Source organism: Trachurus japonicus, chromosome 7 (genome assembly GCF_045865225.1).
Source record: "Trachurus japonicus isolate A0001 chromosome 7, Traja_1.0".
Lineage (NCBI taxonomy): Eukaryota > Metazoa > Chordata > Actinopteri > Carangiformes > Carangidae > Trachurus > Trachurus japonicus.
In genome coordinates this window covers 8,005,317-8,022,838 of record NC_140913.1, presented here as the reverse complement: position 1 = coordinate 8,022,838, position 17,522 = coordinate 8,005,317, and the positions used below count along the sequence as shown (strand labels likewise).

Genomic DNA, 17,522 nt, shown 5'->3' with positions numbered 1-17,522 from the left:
GAAAGATATTAGTTGTGGTTTTAGGAACTTGGTGTACTGAATCTTTCATCTGATTGGTCGAGAGTTATCTGAGTGTATAAAAATATAGTTAATTTCAGTGGTAATGGCTTGTTGTAAGGCTCAGTTTTGTAATTGACTGAGGCCACAGTATTAATATAGAACCTAGACCTGCTTGGCATTGAAAAAAGACGTACGTCTTATTACATTGTGAGACCTTTAAAAAGCATCTTAAATGTGATTGTCATTCATCAGCCATACCGCTCAGGTTTATCAGGTCACATCAGGTGACATCACTTGATACAGTTTGGGGCCTTTAAATCCGCAGAGGCCATAAGGGTTAAAGTATTCTCCTGAAATGATTTCATTACTACCTGACATTTCTTTTATATAATGGACTTTATTAACAGCATCAATAATACAGCTCAAGTTTAAAAACAAGTCATTCTCACCAAAACTTCATGTTAAGTGCAAAAAAAAGATGAAAAAAAAAAACATGATCATTTACATTCAGCAAAGAATCACAACTGCACAACAACCAAACGTGAATGGTACCCATGTTGAACAAAGGAATGACCTACACAGGACTCGAAGGCAGATCCAGCAGCAGTGGAAATAGTAGAACAGTAGTGAAGCCAGACGTTACACTGCAGGAAATCGGAGACGGACCTGAGGCTGCTGGTCTGATCAGGTCCTGCTTTTTGGACTCGGTCCTCCCATTCGGTGTTGGATATATAACCGATATGCTGCCAATATCTGCTTAGTCACGATTTATCTAATCAACCGTGTTCACTGATTCAGCGTGCTTCTGCATCGCCTTGTGCAAAGATCACACACATTCTCCTGATACAAACTTTCAAAAGGGAGAAATCTAAGGCTTTACATGATGAAAACTGATACATAAACAACCACAAGCGTCATTTCAGTGGTAGTGGAGCTGTTTTAGAAACAATAAAGCAAATCTGTAGGCTTCTGAATTGTCTGTCGATCTGCTGCTTCCTCGAGAATTTAGTCCATGCAACTTAAGTTTGGCACAGAGGGGAGCAGGAGGGAGTTTGGTACAAAAGCAAAAAAAATAGAAAAAGAAGACGAGGATGAAGAAGAACGCCCCATCAAACCGGAAACTACAAGAGAAAAATCTATTCCGAGATACTCCACTTACTTATCAAAGTATCTTCATGTTTTTTGTGATTCACAGAACAAAACATACAACACTTTTCATATGTACACACCACTTCAAGTCTCAGAAAATTCAAAATAAAGTCAAGATATTACAAGAAAAAAAGGTGAGAGAAAACCTCCACACTATCAAATCATCAAAAAAAACAGTTATTGTGTCTTAATCATGCTGGTTTATTTATGTAAGTTGGAATATTAGTAAGTATGAAATAGTTTACGGTCGCTCTCTGTTGGAGCAGAGAACACGATGGGATGTAGAGAGAAACAGTGAAGCGGCTTCACCTCCGAGATGTCGACTTTTACAAATGAAACGTATGCATAGAAAAAGGGAAAAACTCAACCTTCTGCGAAACAACGGCCTCGGGAAAGCAGATAATTAAAGTGTATAATTATCTAATAGACTGAGGGCTCGGGGCAGAGCTCCTCCTTTTCATTTGGAAAATCAGTGGAAAGAATCACGACCGCCGCGCCACCTCGCTCACTACCTGCAGCTACGATATCATGAAATCATCACATAGGAAAACAAAAACTCCTCCTCACGTCACTGAACGTTTGAATTCACACACTCTGAGCCGACTCTGTGTCTTCCGCTCCCGTCGTCTGGGTGATATCAGCTGCCTTCACCTCGCGCGGACAAAGCAGCTCCTCACGGTGGAACACATGCTCTCTAACCTGTGGCCCCCCCCGCTGTAAACAGAGGACGGAGCTGGTGGAGCCCCGTGTCTCCTGGTCTCTATTTGTTGCTACAGTGTTTGAACTATGTTGTTGGTGTCTGGTCCGCTAAACATGGACGCCGCAGGGCCGTTTAAGCTGCTCGTTAGGCAAATGTTCGATTAGTAAGTTAGATCCGCGGAGCACAATAATAACCTGTGTGGTTTTTTAAAAATCGATTTCTACTTCTCTGCACCTCGAAGGAGACACAGAGTTTACATCAGTGGCTGTTTGGTTGTTTTGAAACATTGGTGTGAACTGCCCCCCTCCTCCTCCTCCTCCCTCACTCCCTTCTTCCTCTGAACTGAGCTGACTTCACAGTGTCAGAAACAAATCAAGTAAAGAACGATGTGGAGGCAGAGCAGAGGCAGGGAGAAGGAAACAGAGAGGAAGATGCAGAGAGGTGAGAGAGAGAGAGAAAGAGACCAATGGTGGAGCTGGGTGGGGGATGGGGGTGGGTGGGGGGTTGGGAGTCAGGGGCATGTAGTCCTGCCTTGTGCAGGTGGAGGTGGGGGCTGTAGCGGAGGCTTCAGCTCCTGCTCCGTCAGGCTCATTTCTCCCTGTAGAACAGCAGGTACATCTTGAGGGGCTCGGGCAGCGGCAGGCCCAGTATCCTCTCTCTGAGGATGTTGACGGCCGGCTGGGGTCGCAGCAGCTCCCCGGTCTCCTTCTCCTCCTCCTCCTCCTCCTGCTCCTCCTCTTCATCCTCTTCCTCCACGGTCTCCTCCTCCTCCACCACTCCGCCTCCTCCTCCTCCTCCTCTCACCGACCGCCTGTTCCCCCTCATCTGCCGCCTCACCTCCCGGTCCGCGGCCCCCCCCTCCTCCTCGTCCCCCATTCTGCCTCCCTGGTTGTTGTTGCTGTCCAGAGAGGCCGAGCCGATGCCGCTGCTGGCCACCACCTGGTGGGTGGCCAGGACCAGGGCGTTGCAGTGGCGGCGGTGGACGCGCCGGCGCTTGAAGCGAGGGCCGTACTTGTGCAGCCCGGCCACCGCCAGACCTCGGCCCACGCTGAAGGAAGACCCTCGGCCGCGCGACTGGCTGTCCCCCCCGTCTGTGGTCACTCTGAGGGTGTGGCGGATGCAGATACGAGCCAGTTCCTGTAACGTCCGCACCTCGTACTTGGCTGCAAAATTGAAAAAAAAAAAACACACACACAAAAACAGAGTTGTAAATACATAGACATTAAAAACAACACACATTAAAGGGATAGTTCAACATTTTGACAAGTTCACCTATTGCCATAATCCCTATAGTCATAAGGGTAGGTGAACACAATGGAGGTGAATGGTACAGATCTCCTGTCCCTCAAACTCATCAAATACTAGGACTTTGACATTTGCCCATTATTTGTTTATTAACATTAATATTCGAATATTTATTTATAATATTTTTCTTATTATTATGTATTATTATTTTTGAAAAAGAAACAGCACTATGCGAAGATGAATGGACGGATGAGCATGCGGCGGTGGTGTAGCCTATTTGCGACAATTGAGAAAAAAAAAAAAAAAACGGCCCGCCACTCCTAAATGAATGTAGAGGAATCACCTATATTTCAACTTCTCCCTCCGTGAATTATACAGAATTATTTCATAGTGTGGTGAATGTGCAGGTCACAGCTTGTCCATGAGAGCGTTTCACAGAGGTGGCAAAAGTACTCATATTCTGTAGCCTACTTAAGTAGAAGTACAGATACACGTGTAAAAAATACTCTGGTAAAAGTAGAAGTACTGATTTAACTCCTTTACTCAAGTAAAAGTAAGAAAGTACAGGCTCTGAAATGTACTTTCAAAGTAAAAGTAAAAAGTAAAAATGAATTTTTGCCGTTAATGAAACCTACATCATTTGATAGTTTTGTTTAACAAAAAAAGTTCAGACAGAATAATCAAGATTGAACTGACCAGAGACAGTGTTTCCCAACGTTTGGGCCGCCACAGACTCTCACAAAATAATAATAAGAAGAATAATTTTTAAACAGCGTTTCATCACCTCTCATCTCTGCCAGTCAGTCCACCTGCCGTCTCTCTCGCGTGCCCGTGTCTGTGTGGTTGCGCTTTGCCGCTCGTAAACGGTAAATGCGCTGTATTACGCTGATTGTACGGTGTTCAAACCCCCCCCCCCCCCCCCCCCCCCCGTCGGATAGTCCGACCCAGAGCGATAGATATCCGACCACCATCGCTTCCTTCCTGCATGCAAGCTGTCTCCATGTCGCTGCTACAGTACAAGTTGGTAACTTCCTCTACCCCCCCCCCCTCTTCCCTCCCTCTTCTTCTCCCTCTTTCCCTCTCTAGTTCGTCTTTTACCGGTGCTTTTACGTCGTGTCAAAAAAAAAAAGTAACGAGCCTGTTTTTACAATGTAAGGAGTAGAAAGTACATATTTTTGCGTATAAATGTAGGGAGTAAAAGTAAAAAGTCGTCAGAAAAATAAATACTCAACTAGTAAAGTACAGATACCTGAAAAATCTACTTAGGTACCACCTCTGGCGTTTCAGAGTTGTTGGATTGTTATCTATTTGATGAGTTTGATGAGGGACAGGGGACCTGTACCGTTAATCTCCATTGTGTTGCGCTGAGCAGCTAGCGTCTCTGCCCCGCTGATTTCAAAACAACATGCACCGATAATTAAAGGTAATGAACCTACTCCTATGACTATAGGGATTACAGCAATAGGCGAATTTGCCAAAATGTTGAACTATTCCTTTAATATTCATGTTCAGATGGAGGTTTGAATCTGAATTGAGCTTGACATCAGACTCACGTAGTGGAACAGTCTTGGGTTTTCCGTTGGTGCTGTGTTTGGGCAGCACCAGAGGAGCAAAAGACACAGAGATGATCTTCTTGGTCTCCCAGCTGTTCATCCCCGTGCGGGTGATCTTGGTCAACTAAAGAAAATGCGTAATTTATATTATCAGCATGTGTACAGTGCCCAGTGTTATGTCAATCAATAGCACAGGAGCTGCTTTGAGATATTCAGCAGTGGAAAAGCTTTTTCTGACCATGACAAGAGGATGTCTCTCTAAGCAGGAGCCTGATGGGTGGAGTTCGGCTGTCAGAGAGTTGCAGCTCATCTGCTGTCGGACAGTTTTGTTGTGTTTGTCTTTAGATTAATTTCTGTTTCAGTTATGTACAATTAAAATATTTTAAATCATAACTCTTGCATGGTCTTTCCGTTCTTGTCCAGCCTTGAGCTGTGCTTCAGAAATCCTGGGAAGCAAGTCAGCTTCCAATAAAGTAGTTTGATTTTTTTGATACTATTTATTTAACATGGACTATGAAAGCTAATAATAATGAGCTGATGAGCTAAAAACAACCACAAAGCCAATAAAAACACAGCTACAAGAGGAGTAGATCCTACACACACCTTTACTGTCCCATATATGAAAGTTTTCCAGTCTAGGGTTGTCACGATTACTTGTTTTCACAATCGCGGTGTTAAACACCACAATAATTTATCGTAAAGATTCCTAAATACCATCACTTTCCAAAAAAGATTATGTCAGAACCATATGGACAGATGTGCGCCCAAGTAAAGGTAAATGCACAGATACTGGTCCATTTACCTAATGTAACACTGAATTGGTAGGAATTTAAATGTTAGTGTGTCATTTGTAATTTAAAAAAACAAAAAATGATTAAAATAAACTTAAACATTTGTTGTGGATGACAATTTATGACTTGGATATTTCATATTTATATATTTTGAATGTATTTGATCTTACACATTCATAGTGTTGGGAAATGAATTGCATAATAATCGTAATACCGTGATTATTTCTGACAGTAATCGTACCAAGAAAATCTGTAATTGTGACATCACTACTGGTGTCTTATATGAAGTGTGAATTAATGAGCTGTATTTGTGATTTTACTGAGCCCTGGAAACAAAAGGTCTGTGAGCCAATCAGAAGAGAGAAGACTCTGAATCTCAGACCCACACAGGTTACAGGTACGAGGACAACAGGCAAACGCCACACCAAACCACTGCACCACAGAGCCAAGTTATTAATGCCAAATGCGGTGATTGAAGTGATAAATATATATTGAAAACACCAACCTTTTCCTCGAGAGGCATCACCAAGATGCCCCCCACCTTGAGCAGGTTCTTCATGTAATCCTCATGCTCCTTCTGCACCCCGGCCCCACAGTAAACCCTGTCGTACTGGCGGCTCTCTGGAGGAATCTCCAGGCAGTTGCCCACAACGAAGGACGGCTCACAGAACTCAAACCTGAGCAGGAAACACAGGGGTTGACACGCCGTGCCCACAAGGAAGCAACAGAAAAACATGAGACGTCTGGAGACCTACTTGTCGAAGCTGTCGCTGGTTTTGATGAAGGAGTCGAGCTTCTGGTAGGCGTACTCGATCACGTCGGCATGCAGCTCTATGCCGTGATTCACCCCGAATGGTCCTGTTCCACACAACATGACGCACAGTGACATGGACATAGAGTGAGATCAGAGCATCATTGTGCTCTTCGTCTCTCAACAGATGTGAACGGGTAGGCACAGAAAGCAGAGTTAAGAAAAAGAGTTACTGCGTTAAAGGGCCCAGCTCTGGGAACAGCTCTGCATCCCTGTCAGTTAACTTAATGCTCAAAGGAAACATGACTTGGTAAGTTTTTTCCTTTCATTTATCTTATTTAGCACTATGTATTACTGACAAGCATAACCAAGGCTATCAATAGCTCTGAATGCTCTAAATTGTCTGATCCATCGCAATCATTCTCCCCCCAGGTTATAAATTCCTCTCTTGTAGTTTGGCCTTGGTGTCTCACACTCTCTCTGTGTTTCCACAGATCTCTCCAGAGCTCCATCCCTCTGCAGTCTGCACCAACATCGCCTCCTTTCTCCCGCTGTTAAAATTGGCCTGCACTCCCTTCTGACGAACCAGTCTGCCATCCAGTACTCCCATTAAGATGGCCTGTTCCCCCTGCCCTGCTGTTCCTGTATACGGCCCAGCCTGCCCACCAGAAGCCGCCTTCATCAGCTCTTGTTAACTGACCAATCCCATTTCCATGTTTTTCCATATTCCATGTTGTAATCTGTTTTCTTGTCCGACAACATCTATTACATGTCGTCTGCCCATCCTAACCCTGAGGTTTCTTTCCGCTTTTTCCCTGTTAAGGGTTTTCTTAGGAGTTTTTCATCAGTCGATGTGATGGTCAGAGGTCAGAGGATGTTGTTATGATGCTGTGTAAAGCCCTTTGAGACAAACTGTTTGTAAAAATGGGCTATACAAACTTGAGGCCATAATTTTCTTTCATAGCTTGGTGAGCCTGTATGCTTACGGAATTTAGGTAGAGCTCTGCAAATGATGCAAGGACCCTTCCTCCCCCTCATGTCAAAGTGGGTGTCAGTGTTTACGAATGTGACGAGGGATGAGGCGGAGCTACCCTTCAGGTTGTCATAAGAGGGGAAAACATCACAAGTGTGAATTACAGTGATTATTTATTCACGTGCAGTAACGACCCTGGACTGAAGCAAGATGGACTCACACCGACTAGTGATTTAAGATTGAATTTAAAATGTTGATTAGCTGAGCATACCGACCAGTATGGATGCACTTATCTCAGTAAATAACCATGTGGCGCGTATTCAGCCAACGTACCCAGTATAAGGCCGACCATGGTGCTGAGGTAGCCGGTCCCACTGCCGAGGTTGAGGAAGGAGAGGCCGGGGTGGAGGTCCAGAGCCTCCATCACCTCTGAGTAGATGCACGGCGCAGACAGGTGGATGTTTCCATGCCGCCAAGCCAAGTCCTAACAAGACAGATAGTATTTAAGCATCTTTCAATTTAAACTTGCTACGGCTTTGTTCTTTAAAACCGAGTACATAACTGATGGGTCAATGACGTGAAGCAAACCAGTGTCAAGTGGTGTGATTGTTTAGGTTTTTCTTTCATAAGAATTGGACCATATACAGGAAAATAAAGCTGGACTCAAATGTGGAATAAATGTTATTCACTTTTGCAATGCAACACTGTGTTTCTTGACACATTTTACTTAATCTGTCACATTATTTAGAAATAAGAGGTAATTTTAGGGTATGTCCTGCTCAGTGTTGCCAAAATGCATTAAAATTTAAGTAAAGAAATACAGCAAAAAAAAATCTGTTTTCAGAAGAAAGTATATTCTTTATAAGAACACTCAAATCTACTGTAGGTGGATACAATATTTAATACTTATCATTCTTTTGTGGTTTCACCATTTGACATTTTCTGGGGCAGTAAATGTCGTTTCAAATGGCATAAAACCAACATGAATACAAAATGTACATTTTAACAAATCTGATTCATGCTTTACAACAATTTTTAAAGATATTTCGAAAGTGCTCATCTTGCCTACCCTTACTTGTCACTAACCAGTGTTTTACCAGTCTGGACCCAGTTGTATGCTGCTCACCTTGTAGGCGTTATCCCGGTATTCATCCAGGTAATAATCAGCCCGGTCAATGGCTCGAAAAGCTCGCTCCACTAGGTCAGAGCGGATGTAGTAAGCCTCCTTCAGGTTGTCAATCAGGTCATCATTGTCCTCACCGGCACTCACAGCTCCACCCATCCTGACTGAAGCAAGACACAAACCATCCACAGGTTAAACGTATGTTTGTGTATTTCTGTGCCTTTGTGAGATGGGAGAGAATCTCACACATTTTAATTAATGCTAGATTTCAGGGTTAAGAGGCCAACTCTGTACAAGACTTAAGAATGAAGGTCTGAAAAAAGTTGAATCCTCATGTCAGTATTGCAACTGCCAAGAAAAAGATTTGAAACGATTCATCAATTAAAAAAAAAAAATCATTCTCTGAAAAGCAGGTGCTGCTGTTATGTAGACAGTTTTCACTGATGTCAGAGTATCCTATCATACAAACAAAAAATGTTGCCATGTTATATTTTTGTTCAATCATCCATTTAATTAACTAGACATTGGTTGTGCTGTCTCAAGTTTCAAGGCTTTAGTTCCTCTAGAAAACATTCATTTTTTGACTCTACAAAACATGCAATGTCGCCTTGGGCAGAGAAATTGTAATTGTATTTTTTACATCAAGACAAAAGCAGTGAATCAGTTCTTTGAAAAAGTGATCATCAACTAACATCTCTATATTATATGTAACTCCTTCAACTGTCAAATTCCTGCTGAACTATAGTAATAACTTCCTTTGTGAACACCTCAGATGAACCTGGACAGTCAGAGCCTGTGAATCTCAGGTTCAGGTTACTTTATTGATACCCAAGGGTAAACTAGTTTTGCAGTCGAGAGTTAAACAAGCAACAGAAAACGAACAATCAAATCAGAAACAGGACATTTAAAAAGAACACATACACATAAAACAAGAGACAGCTTCGGCTCGACAGAAAGTGCTGCAGTTCATGAAATAAATACAAGAAGTAAAAAACATGAAACTAAAAAAGAATTAAAAACACCGAGAGCAAAATTTCCTCCAAGTTAAGAATGAATAAAAGCAATGAGATAAAAAAGGGGATACATCATGCTCCGAAAAGTGACTTGTGCAGCTTTTGTGCAATCTGACAGCACCGGTCAGTGGTTGCTGATTCAAAATATACCCAGCGATGTTGTTGTGTAGCTACACACATGAAAACAAACTGAGTGAAGGTTTTGGCAGCAGAGTGCAGCTGTAGGTGTGAACCGTGGCTGAGCTTCAGAGCAGTGCCGAAAACAACACCAGGGGACACAAAAGCCAGAGGACAGAGATCACAGGGAAGCACTGGCTGCCAAATGCTGTCCGCAGCCATGGGGGCCATTAAAGAACAAAGAGGTGTGTTGCATGTCAATACCCGCTGGATGGACCTCCTGCTTGTGATGGCACCTACGTGAGCTGAAGAGGAATTTGACAGGTAGGTAGTGGGATCAAATGATTCCCCTAGTTTCACCCTCCAAGTGGGGAGGGAGACCAGTGACCTGGGGGGGGCGCTGTGAGCCACTCTGTCGCACACTAAGTGGTTTAGTAGGCTAGTAGGGTACACACTTCCTGCAAAAACACAGCACCGTTTGAGCTTCACGGTTCATCTGCTGATTCACGGAGTAAACCCACAAGGGTGCTCCTGTTTTTTTGTGTTTTTAATCCGCACGGTTCCTAAGCAGCAGTGACTCTAACCCGTTAACTCGTTTCACCGCAGCCTGCGTGCTGGCTTTGGGCTGGCTGGCTTTGGGCTGGCTGGCTGCTGGCTGCGGTCGCTGTTTGCGCCACTCAGGTGCTCCACTTTTCTCCGAGTGAACACACAAACACCGCAACCGACACTCGTGAAACCGACCGACCGACGCTTCACGTAAACACGAGAAACAAATACATTCCACCGTTAATACGCTGTCCCGCGGCGGCGGCAAGGTCAACACGAGCAGAAAGAAATAAAACCCGCATTGGTCGTCTGTCTTCGCCTGGGGGAGGAGAAGAACTGAGACAACAACAATAACAACAGACAGACAAGCCTTAGCAGCCTAGCACCGAGCCCGGGCCGAGCCGCCATTGCTGTAGCTACCTGGTGTAAACCACGACGGGGTGACGGGGTTTCTCTCCGGTTTATCGGGGCTTTTCCCTCCTCGCGCTCCGCCGTTTGTTGTTACGGGGCTCCACTGCTGGATGTAAACATTCGGCCAGCTGACGCGCTGACGTCAGACGTAATGCACGCAAAGTAACGGCCGGGGGAGGAGGATGGCCTACATTCGGCAGCTGTGGAGCGGGGTCGGTACAGTCTATGGTCCACATGTGGCCCCGAACGAACACGTAGGGAGAAAGAGCGACGTGCTCAGCGTTTGACTGAAGACTGATGGACAGAATCAAAACCCAGCCTGGATCATTTCACACAAGAAGTTCTCCAATATGCAACTACAATAAAAGACATTAAAAATAAAAAAGCTATGAAAACGAACTGTATTTTTGAAAGATTCAACATAGCCCCTCTTTAAGAACTTTTCACTAGGTAAATGGATTCCTCCAAATCTGGCAATGTTTATTTTTCATTTTATTTCTTTTTCTTTTAGTTATTTTTAATGTCATTATTTGTACTGTCATTGTCATTTTTGTTTCCTTTTCTCATTATCCCCCTGTCTGCTTTGTCCACCTCTATCTCTTTGTATAATGCATAATATCAACATTATGTGCTTGGATATTTCTGTTATGCTTATCCCACGTCAATTAAAAAAAAAAAAAAAAAGTTTGACTGAAGCTTCACCAACAACACGTTACTGACGTCTGGAGTCAGGTTATGGAGTTATCTGGGCCACGTGACCTCACCGAGTCAGCTCAGCCTCTGCTCTAAGTAGCTTAAGAAACTAACTGGACCTTTAAACGGTCTTTATGTAATAATGTAATTGAATAAGCTTGTGTGTGTTGCACCGGTGGGTCTTTAGACAGTTGGCTCCGGAGCGCAGTGCACACAAAAACCTAAAACACTGCAACAACTTGATCAATTGACAAGGTGAACACTGCAAAAACTTTTCCCCTCTGGTTTATAACACTGACACAGGAAACAGGGGAACACAAACACACAGTCACAAATTCAGCCCATCTACAGCATTTTACTTTCAAAATAATAGAAAGAAAGAAAAAGAAAAACATGACAAAAAACTGACTGACCTAGCCAAAGACCTAATAGGTCTAGTTAACCCTATAATTAGACCAAAGTAACTCATTTTCAAGCACTACCAGCAGGTAGATAGTCTGAAGCATATAAGTCAAGAATGTGCCCCACCATCTGTCAATTTTTTGTTTCCCTCCCTGTGAACACTTCTGTGTTGTGAGTTTTTGCAGTGTCAAATTGATGGAGTTAGTTAGAGAGTTTGTGCTTTGCATTAGTGTTTTTGAAGTTGCTGTTGGACCACTGAGTATTTGTTATTGTTGTTATAGTATTTCTTTTCTTTTTCTTTTTCTTTTTTTTTACTGTTGTTGGTTTCTGTTGTTTTCTTGTTTGCTATGGATTTTGAATTTATATTATTGTTTTTCACTTGTAACTATAATGTTTAATTTAATGGGCTTTATGCACAGCTCCACTACTTCCTGAAATAAGCCAGCTCCTTTATTTCCTGTCTTACATTATTGGACCAACTGATTAATCCAGGTGTGCCTGACCATTGTTGTGAGGTCAGACACACCTGGATTAATCAGTTGGTCCAATAATGTAAGACAGGAAATAAAGGAGCTGGCTTATTTCAGGAAGTAGTGGAGCTGTGCATAAAGCCCATTGTGGGACTCTTAATGAATAAATCACACATTAAACACCAGAGAGGCATCTGATTGGTCCAGTTTTTACTCTAAAGCAGGCGCAGGAGCCCAGACACACAGCCAGGCTCATAAAGAACTGTCCTCAGAGACAAGAAGAACAGTCCCACAGCAGATGGTCTTGTTCTCACTGAGCCCTGTGGATCTGGGGTCACATGAAGAGACAAAAGACACTACAGAAGAACAGTGTTAGGTTCTCCAAGATGTTTAGAACTTACCTGCCAAGTAGACAAAGATGCCACAGTACACTGATTGGTTTGTATGTTTATTTAACTTTATATACTGTTAATTAATGAGTGGAAGTTATATGAATTATTAACTAGAATAAATAATCAGATTTAAATATTTTGTCAGGTAATTAAAGCAGAAGTAAGCGGAATATTTGTGTTAATATAAATAAAATAAATAGTTATATCTTCCGACGGCAATCACTTATATAGAGTGTTTGGTCTGAAACACGGGTCTGTCAGTCACTCTGCTCTGCTGTAAGCCGAGGAGAAAACATCTTGTATACTCCCTTGTATCCTACAAGCTTTATCCAATGAGGAGGAGGGACGAGGACCAATAGATCCATGACGAGGGCGGGGGCTGCTAACTCCATCGGCTGACAAGAAGATAGCCAAAACGACCGGATCGCTTACTTCTGCTTTAAGTTTTAGTGTTTGGGGCTTTTTTATATACAGTCTATGGTTTGGGGCCTTTATCTGAACTGGTCACGATTCGTAGACATACTGTATGTGACTGGTGACAAAGGGGTCACAAGAGATATGGCCTTGCTTAGCAGGGCTGGATTTACCTGCAGAGACACCATGTGGGGGCAGGGCTGAGCTTCCTTGTGAACACCTGGCATTGGTTTACTGTGCACTTCACTCACCGAAACACATGGATATAGGGATATGTTACATTAAAGAGCAAAATTAAATCAAAGGTCTAGAAAAAAAAGGTAGAAAAGTAGATTTTGACATGTGGCCTCAGGGTGAAGATGACAGTGTCTCTTTTGAGGCAAGGAGTAAACACACCTCTCATCAAAAGCATGGAAACAATGGTAGTACATTGTATTTGTAAGAATGTTATAAAACTCAGTTTGTTCTCATCAACTCGTCATTTATCCTGCAAAGTCTTCCCTTGTTGGGACAGTCAGATGTATAACTGTGTCAGTTTGACAGAGGACACTGAGGATGTGTTTAACTAAATGTAATTTCTCACTGAACCCGCTATTACAGAAAACTGAGAAAAGTCAAAAGTCACAACAAATATCACTGATTACAGCTGCAGACTATTCAGAAATGAAGGGGGAGTAAAAACGACACAGTGAACTCATGCAAAAATAGGAACAAATGAAAAACAGCATGTAAATCCCATAGGACACCTGCCTGCTGGGTCACAGGGGTCACAACCACACAAACATGTATGTTCACCACATGGTCCACCAGATGTCAGTGCAGCTCAGCCTAACAACTAGGCTACATGTAACTATGTATTAACAAAACAGTGGAGTCCCCCATTTTGTTCAGCAGTCATGAGAGCAGTGTGTGTGTGATCAGACTGCCCAGCCATGCATACGGTGTGTCAGTGCATATCATATAACCTATACCTCACTTATTCACAGGCCCTGGTGTTACACCAGTGCTCATTAATAATTTCTCCCTCTTTCACACACACGTTTGTCTGGCTGTACTTGTGGGGACCTTGTATAAAATAATGCATTCCCTAGTCTCTTGCCTTAACCTTACGCATCACGATGAATTCTAACGCCAACCTAATCTTACCCTTACGCTAAAACCTATAAATAGGCAAAGTGGGGACTATTAAAAAAATATCCCCACTTTACAAAAATGGGCATAATTGTTAATACACAAACACACACACACACATACACAGGCAGATACATGAGAGTGGATCTTGTCTAGGATTCTTTATTTGTGTTTTTCATAGAGAACATTTAAAATGGTTCATACCCCCACAATAACTGACATCACTTCTCTGGTTTATAACACTGACACAGGAACAGGGGAACATGTACACAAGTACACAAACACACAGTCACAAATTCAGCCCATCTACAGTGTTTTACTTTCCCAACAAAAAAAAATTATAATTGTGATAAAAAAAAACAAACCCATAACAAAACAAAAAACAAAACAAAAACATGAGACCCCGAGGACACACAGCCAAGGCCTGTCCCACTTTACAAAATGGTGCAGTAGCAAAGGAACAGCCACATCTACAAAAGTAACAAAAATTACCTTACAATCTATCCTTGTGGAAGTGCTTGTAATTTTGGAAGTTTTGTACTTTCTTAAAAGGATATCAATATCAATGCCTAGAAAATCACCAGTAAAAATAGCTCATCTCTGTAAAAATGTGCTAGCAGGACAACCCTTGGCTGTGGATTTTTTTTTTCTTTGTCACAAACTATTCTTTTTTTTTTCTTCTTTTTTATTTTAAAACCATTTTTAACTTGTCTTCAATACAACAACAATAACACTGTTTCTTCTTAATACAAATATGTACAGAGACTTCCACTTGTTTCAAAATAATGCCCTGCACACTGATGCATTATCTAGGGGTGATGGTGATGGTGTTCTTCAGATTCCTTCACAGAAACAGTCCATGCAGTTTGGCACCTGAATCGACAGAGCGAGATCACAGTTTTTTCTGTAGCCTAACAGAAGCTTGTTGTTTTGTATCTCTGTCAAAAAGAAATGGCCTCTACCTGCATGTAAAAGACACATTTATTTCATTTCCCTATACATAATAATACCCCTCCCCTATACATAATAACCCCCCCGTTCCCACAAAAAAAAAAAAAAGGATTGGCTAAGAGATCTAGATCCAGACCAAATGTTTTCAGCAGTATTTGAACCAGGTTTGCCAAGTGTAAACATACCGTATCTTGAAATGAGTGGAGTGAGAAAGGCACACATGATAAGACCACACAGCTCATAACTACAGCAGGGAGAAGGAGGAGAGGTGGTGGTGGTGGTGGTGGTGGGGGGGTGGGGGTTGTGGGAGGGGAGGGGGGCTTTTGGTTTTGTTCAGCTTGATGAAAAGTGCCACTCAACTTGACATTTCTTTCTGGCGAGTTTGACGCGCGGCCCGCTTTCTGCTCCTCACATCTGAACCTAAAGTGAAAGCCGTAGATGCAGAGGTGTGCCTCCCCCTGCCCCTCTTTAAATGCACAGCTGGATTTTGGTCTGGACTTGTTTCCCTGAAAAGTGTCATCATGTTAAATTCTTTTTTTTTTTTTCATTCCAGGTGCTTCAGGGAAACTGGGCCCTGCTTCTTTCTTTCTTTCTGTCTCTCTCCCTCTCTCTCTTTTTTTTTTTTTTTTTTTTTAATTTTCTTTGCTATTTAGAATAATAAAGCTCCTCAATCCATCACTCGGTACTTTTATGTAAATAAGAAAACATACAGTGTGTGGGCGCAGAACCAACCGTAGGCTGCATTTGCTTTCTCAGCTGACATTTTTTCCTTTTTTTTTTTGTGAAAACGCTATGCTTTCATGGCCTCAGTGTTATTCATTTACATACCTCAGTAGACAATTTCATCAAGCAGTTTAAAAGGGGTCATGCCATATCAAATAACTTAGGAGAATATTCAGTCTTAACACTCTCTGGTAGGATTCTCGTGCATTTCAAGAGAGGAAGGATACGCTACTTTGTTAACCAAATGCGTCAAAACTATCTTTCCTGAGGAAAGGTTACACAAGACATGAAGAAGGGGGGTGTTGGGATGGGGGGGGGGGTTGGGGTTGGATGGAAGGTTTAAAAGTCCTAAAAAGCTTTGACATTCTTTTTGAGTGATAGACACATATTTATGCAACAAACAACCTCCTCCCGAAAAACAAGGGAGGGGGGAAGAGGAGGAGGGGGGGGGAGATTGTGTAGCCTGGCAAATCAATTTCCCACTCCCACACACTCATCTCATTTCACACGTGGCCTTGATCCAGCCGCTGCTATCGCCTCTAGCCTCAGCTGACTGGCTGACCTATGGCATTGTTCTGTTCTGCTTTAGCAGCTCTCCCCCGGTCACCTGAGAACCAAACTCTGCTTCCTGTCAGTCTCTTTTGGTTTTTGTTTGGAAAAAAAGAAAAGAAAGTACCACTTCCTTTTTTCTTTTTTTAAATACATTTTTTTTTTGAACCCCCTGAATCATCAAAGACATGTCTCTATCTGACATAACATACAGGTTGTTTCTCTATATGAACAGCAACAAACAGGTGTGACAATGCTTTGTAATGCGCCCCCTCCGGCTGGTGGGGGGGTGAGTACTTGCTATTGCCTGTGATCTACTGGGGTTCTCCCAAAGTCAAGACTCAAATGCTGGCATTTTCAACAGTTAGAAAGTGCACAAAAGGAGTTTTCATTCTACATTGGCTAAAAGCACATTTACAACATGCCTTTGACATCAGCGTTACACAAGGGTATCATACTGTACACCACAGTAGCTGCGACGGGTCACTCAAAGGCAGGTTACACTACAGTCTCCTACTTGCTTGTTTTAACATCAGAGAGAATGGGCTCATGGCGAGCAGGCCTTAACCATTAACAATACAATAACTGCACAATGTGGTCAAACACTATGTGCAGAACATTATTCAGAGGCATCGTCATCTTTTTTTTTTTTAATATACATGAACTCACATGACACTTAGGAACAAAGAGCCAACCATCTAAAGTTTCAAATTTGACAGTCATTTCTCAGATTCAGTAGTACAACATACAGTAGATGTTTCTGACACTTCTGGATCAAGGACAGACGAATATAGGAAAGGAAAAACAAAGGAAACCTATGAAAACACTTCCAAAGTATTGTACTGTTTCATCAACAACGCCTACTTTGCCTTCAGCTTGACTGAATGGTTATGTTTAAAGCCACAGTTGAGCAGGTCTTAGTGATATTAAATAAGGTGTAACTGCCTCCCATTGATAACGCCCCTCGCATCTCTTCTAGACAGCTAGTGATCCTCCGATAAGGTAAAGAGAGAAGAAGAGCAAGTCAACAATTACACTGGAAAAATATATGTATGTTTATATTCATATATATAGCATCTTTAAAATCTATTTATACAGAATGTATATATAGTGTACTTATGGCCATCTTGGCAGAGAAATAAAGGCATCTGAAACAATCACCACTCTCTTGATGCCGTGGTCTTCCCGGGACCAGACATTGTTACATTGCAGAAATGCGAAGAATCAGGAAAGAAAGTGAGTTCTCTTCTTTTTTTTTTTCTTTTTGTCTCAGTGGCACTTTGTGCATCAAAAAATTAAAATCTAGAGTAAGGCTACAAGGGTGTGTATGTTTATCTGATAGAAGTTTGTCAAAGGAGGCCATCCTAAAGTATCCTCTAGGGTTGGATATGTTGCTCTGTGTGTGTGTGTGTATGTGTGTGTGTG

At 42.4% G+C, this 17,522-nt stretch overlaps 1 protein-coding gene across 1 annotated transcript; it reads right to left on the bottom strand.

The window, feature by feature from the left end:
- Positions 1-377: 377 nt before the first annotated feature.
- Positions 378-10,510, bottom strand: pcmtd2b (protein-L-isoaspartate (D-aspartate) O-methyltransferase domain containing 2b). The gene is made up of 7 exons (XM_085781044.1): positions 10,382-10,510; positions 8,289-8,449; positions 7,496-7,646; positions 6,194-6,296; positions 5,944-6,115; positions 4,648-4,771; positions 378-3,012 (listed from the first exon to the last, which is right to left on the bottom strand). Exons 2-7 carry the CDS (start codon positions 8,442-8,444, stop codon positions 2,438-2,440), a joined length of 1,281 nt encoding a protein of 426 aa, XP_085637170.1. The 5' UTR covers positions 8,445-8,449; positions 10,382-10,510; the 3' UTR covers positions 378-2,437.
- Between the last annotated feature and the right edge of the window lie 7,012 nt (positions 10,511-17,522).

Bases quoted from the DNA above. Each gene is read 5' to 3' on its own strand.
- pcmtd2b (XM_085781044.1), bottom strand. From the start codon at position 8,444: ATGGGTGGAGCTGTGAGTGCCGGTGAGGACAATGATGACCTGATTGAC. The intron at 6,116-6,193 runs GTAGGTCTCCAG...TTTCCTGCTCAG, and splicing joins ACCAGCGACAGCTTCGACAA to GTTTGAGTTCTGTGAGCCGT. The intron at 4,772-5,943 runs GTTGGTGTTTTC...CATTTTCTTTAG, and splicing joins TGATGCCTCTCGAGGAAAAG to TTGACCAAGATCACCCGCAC.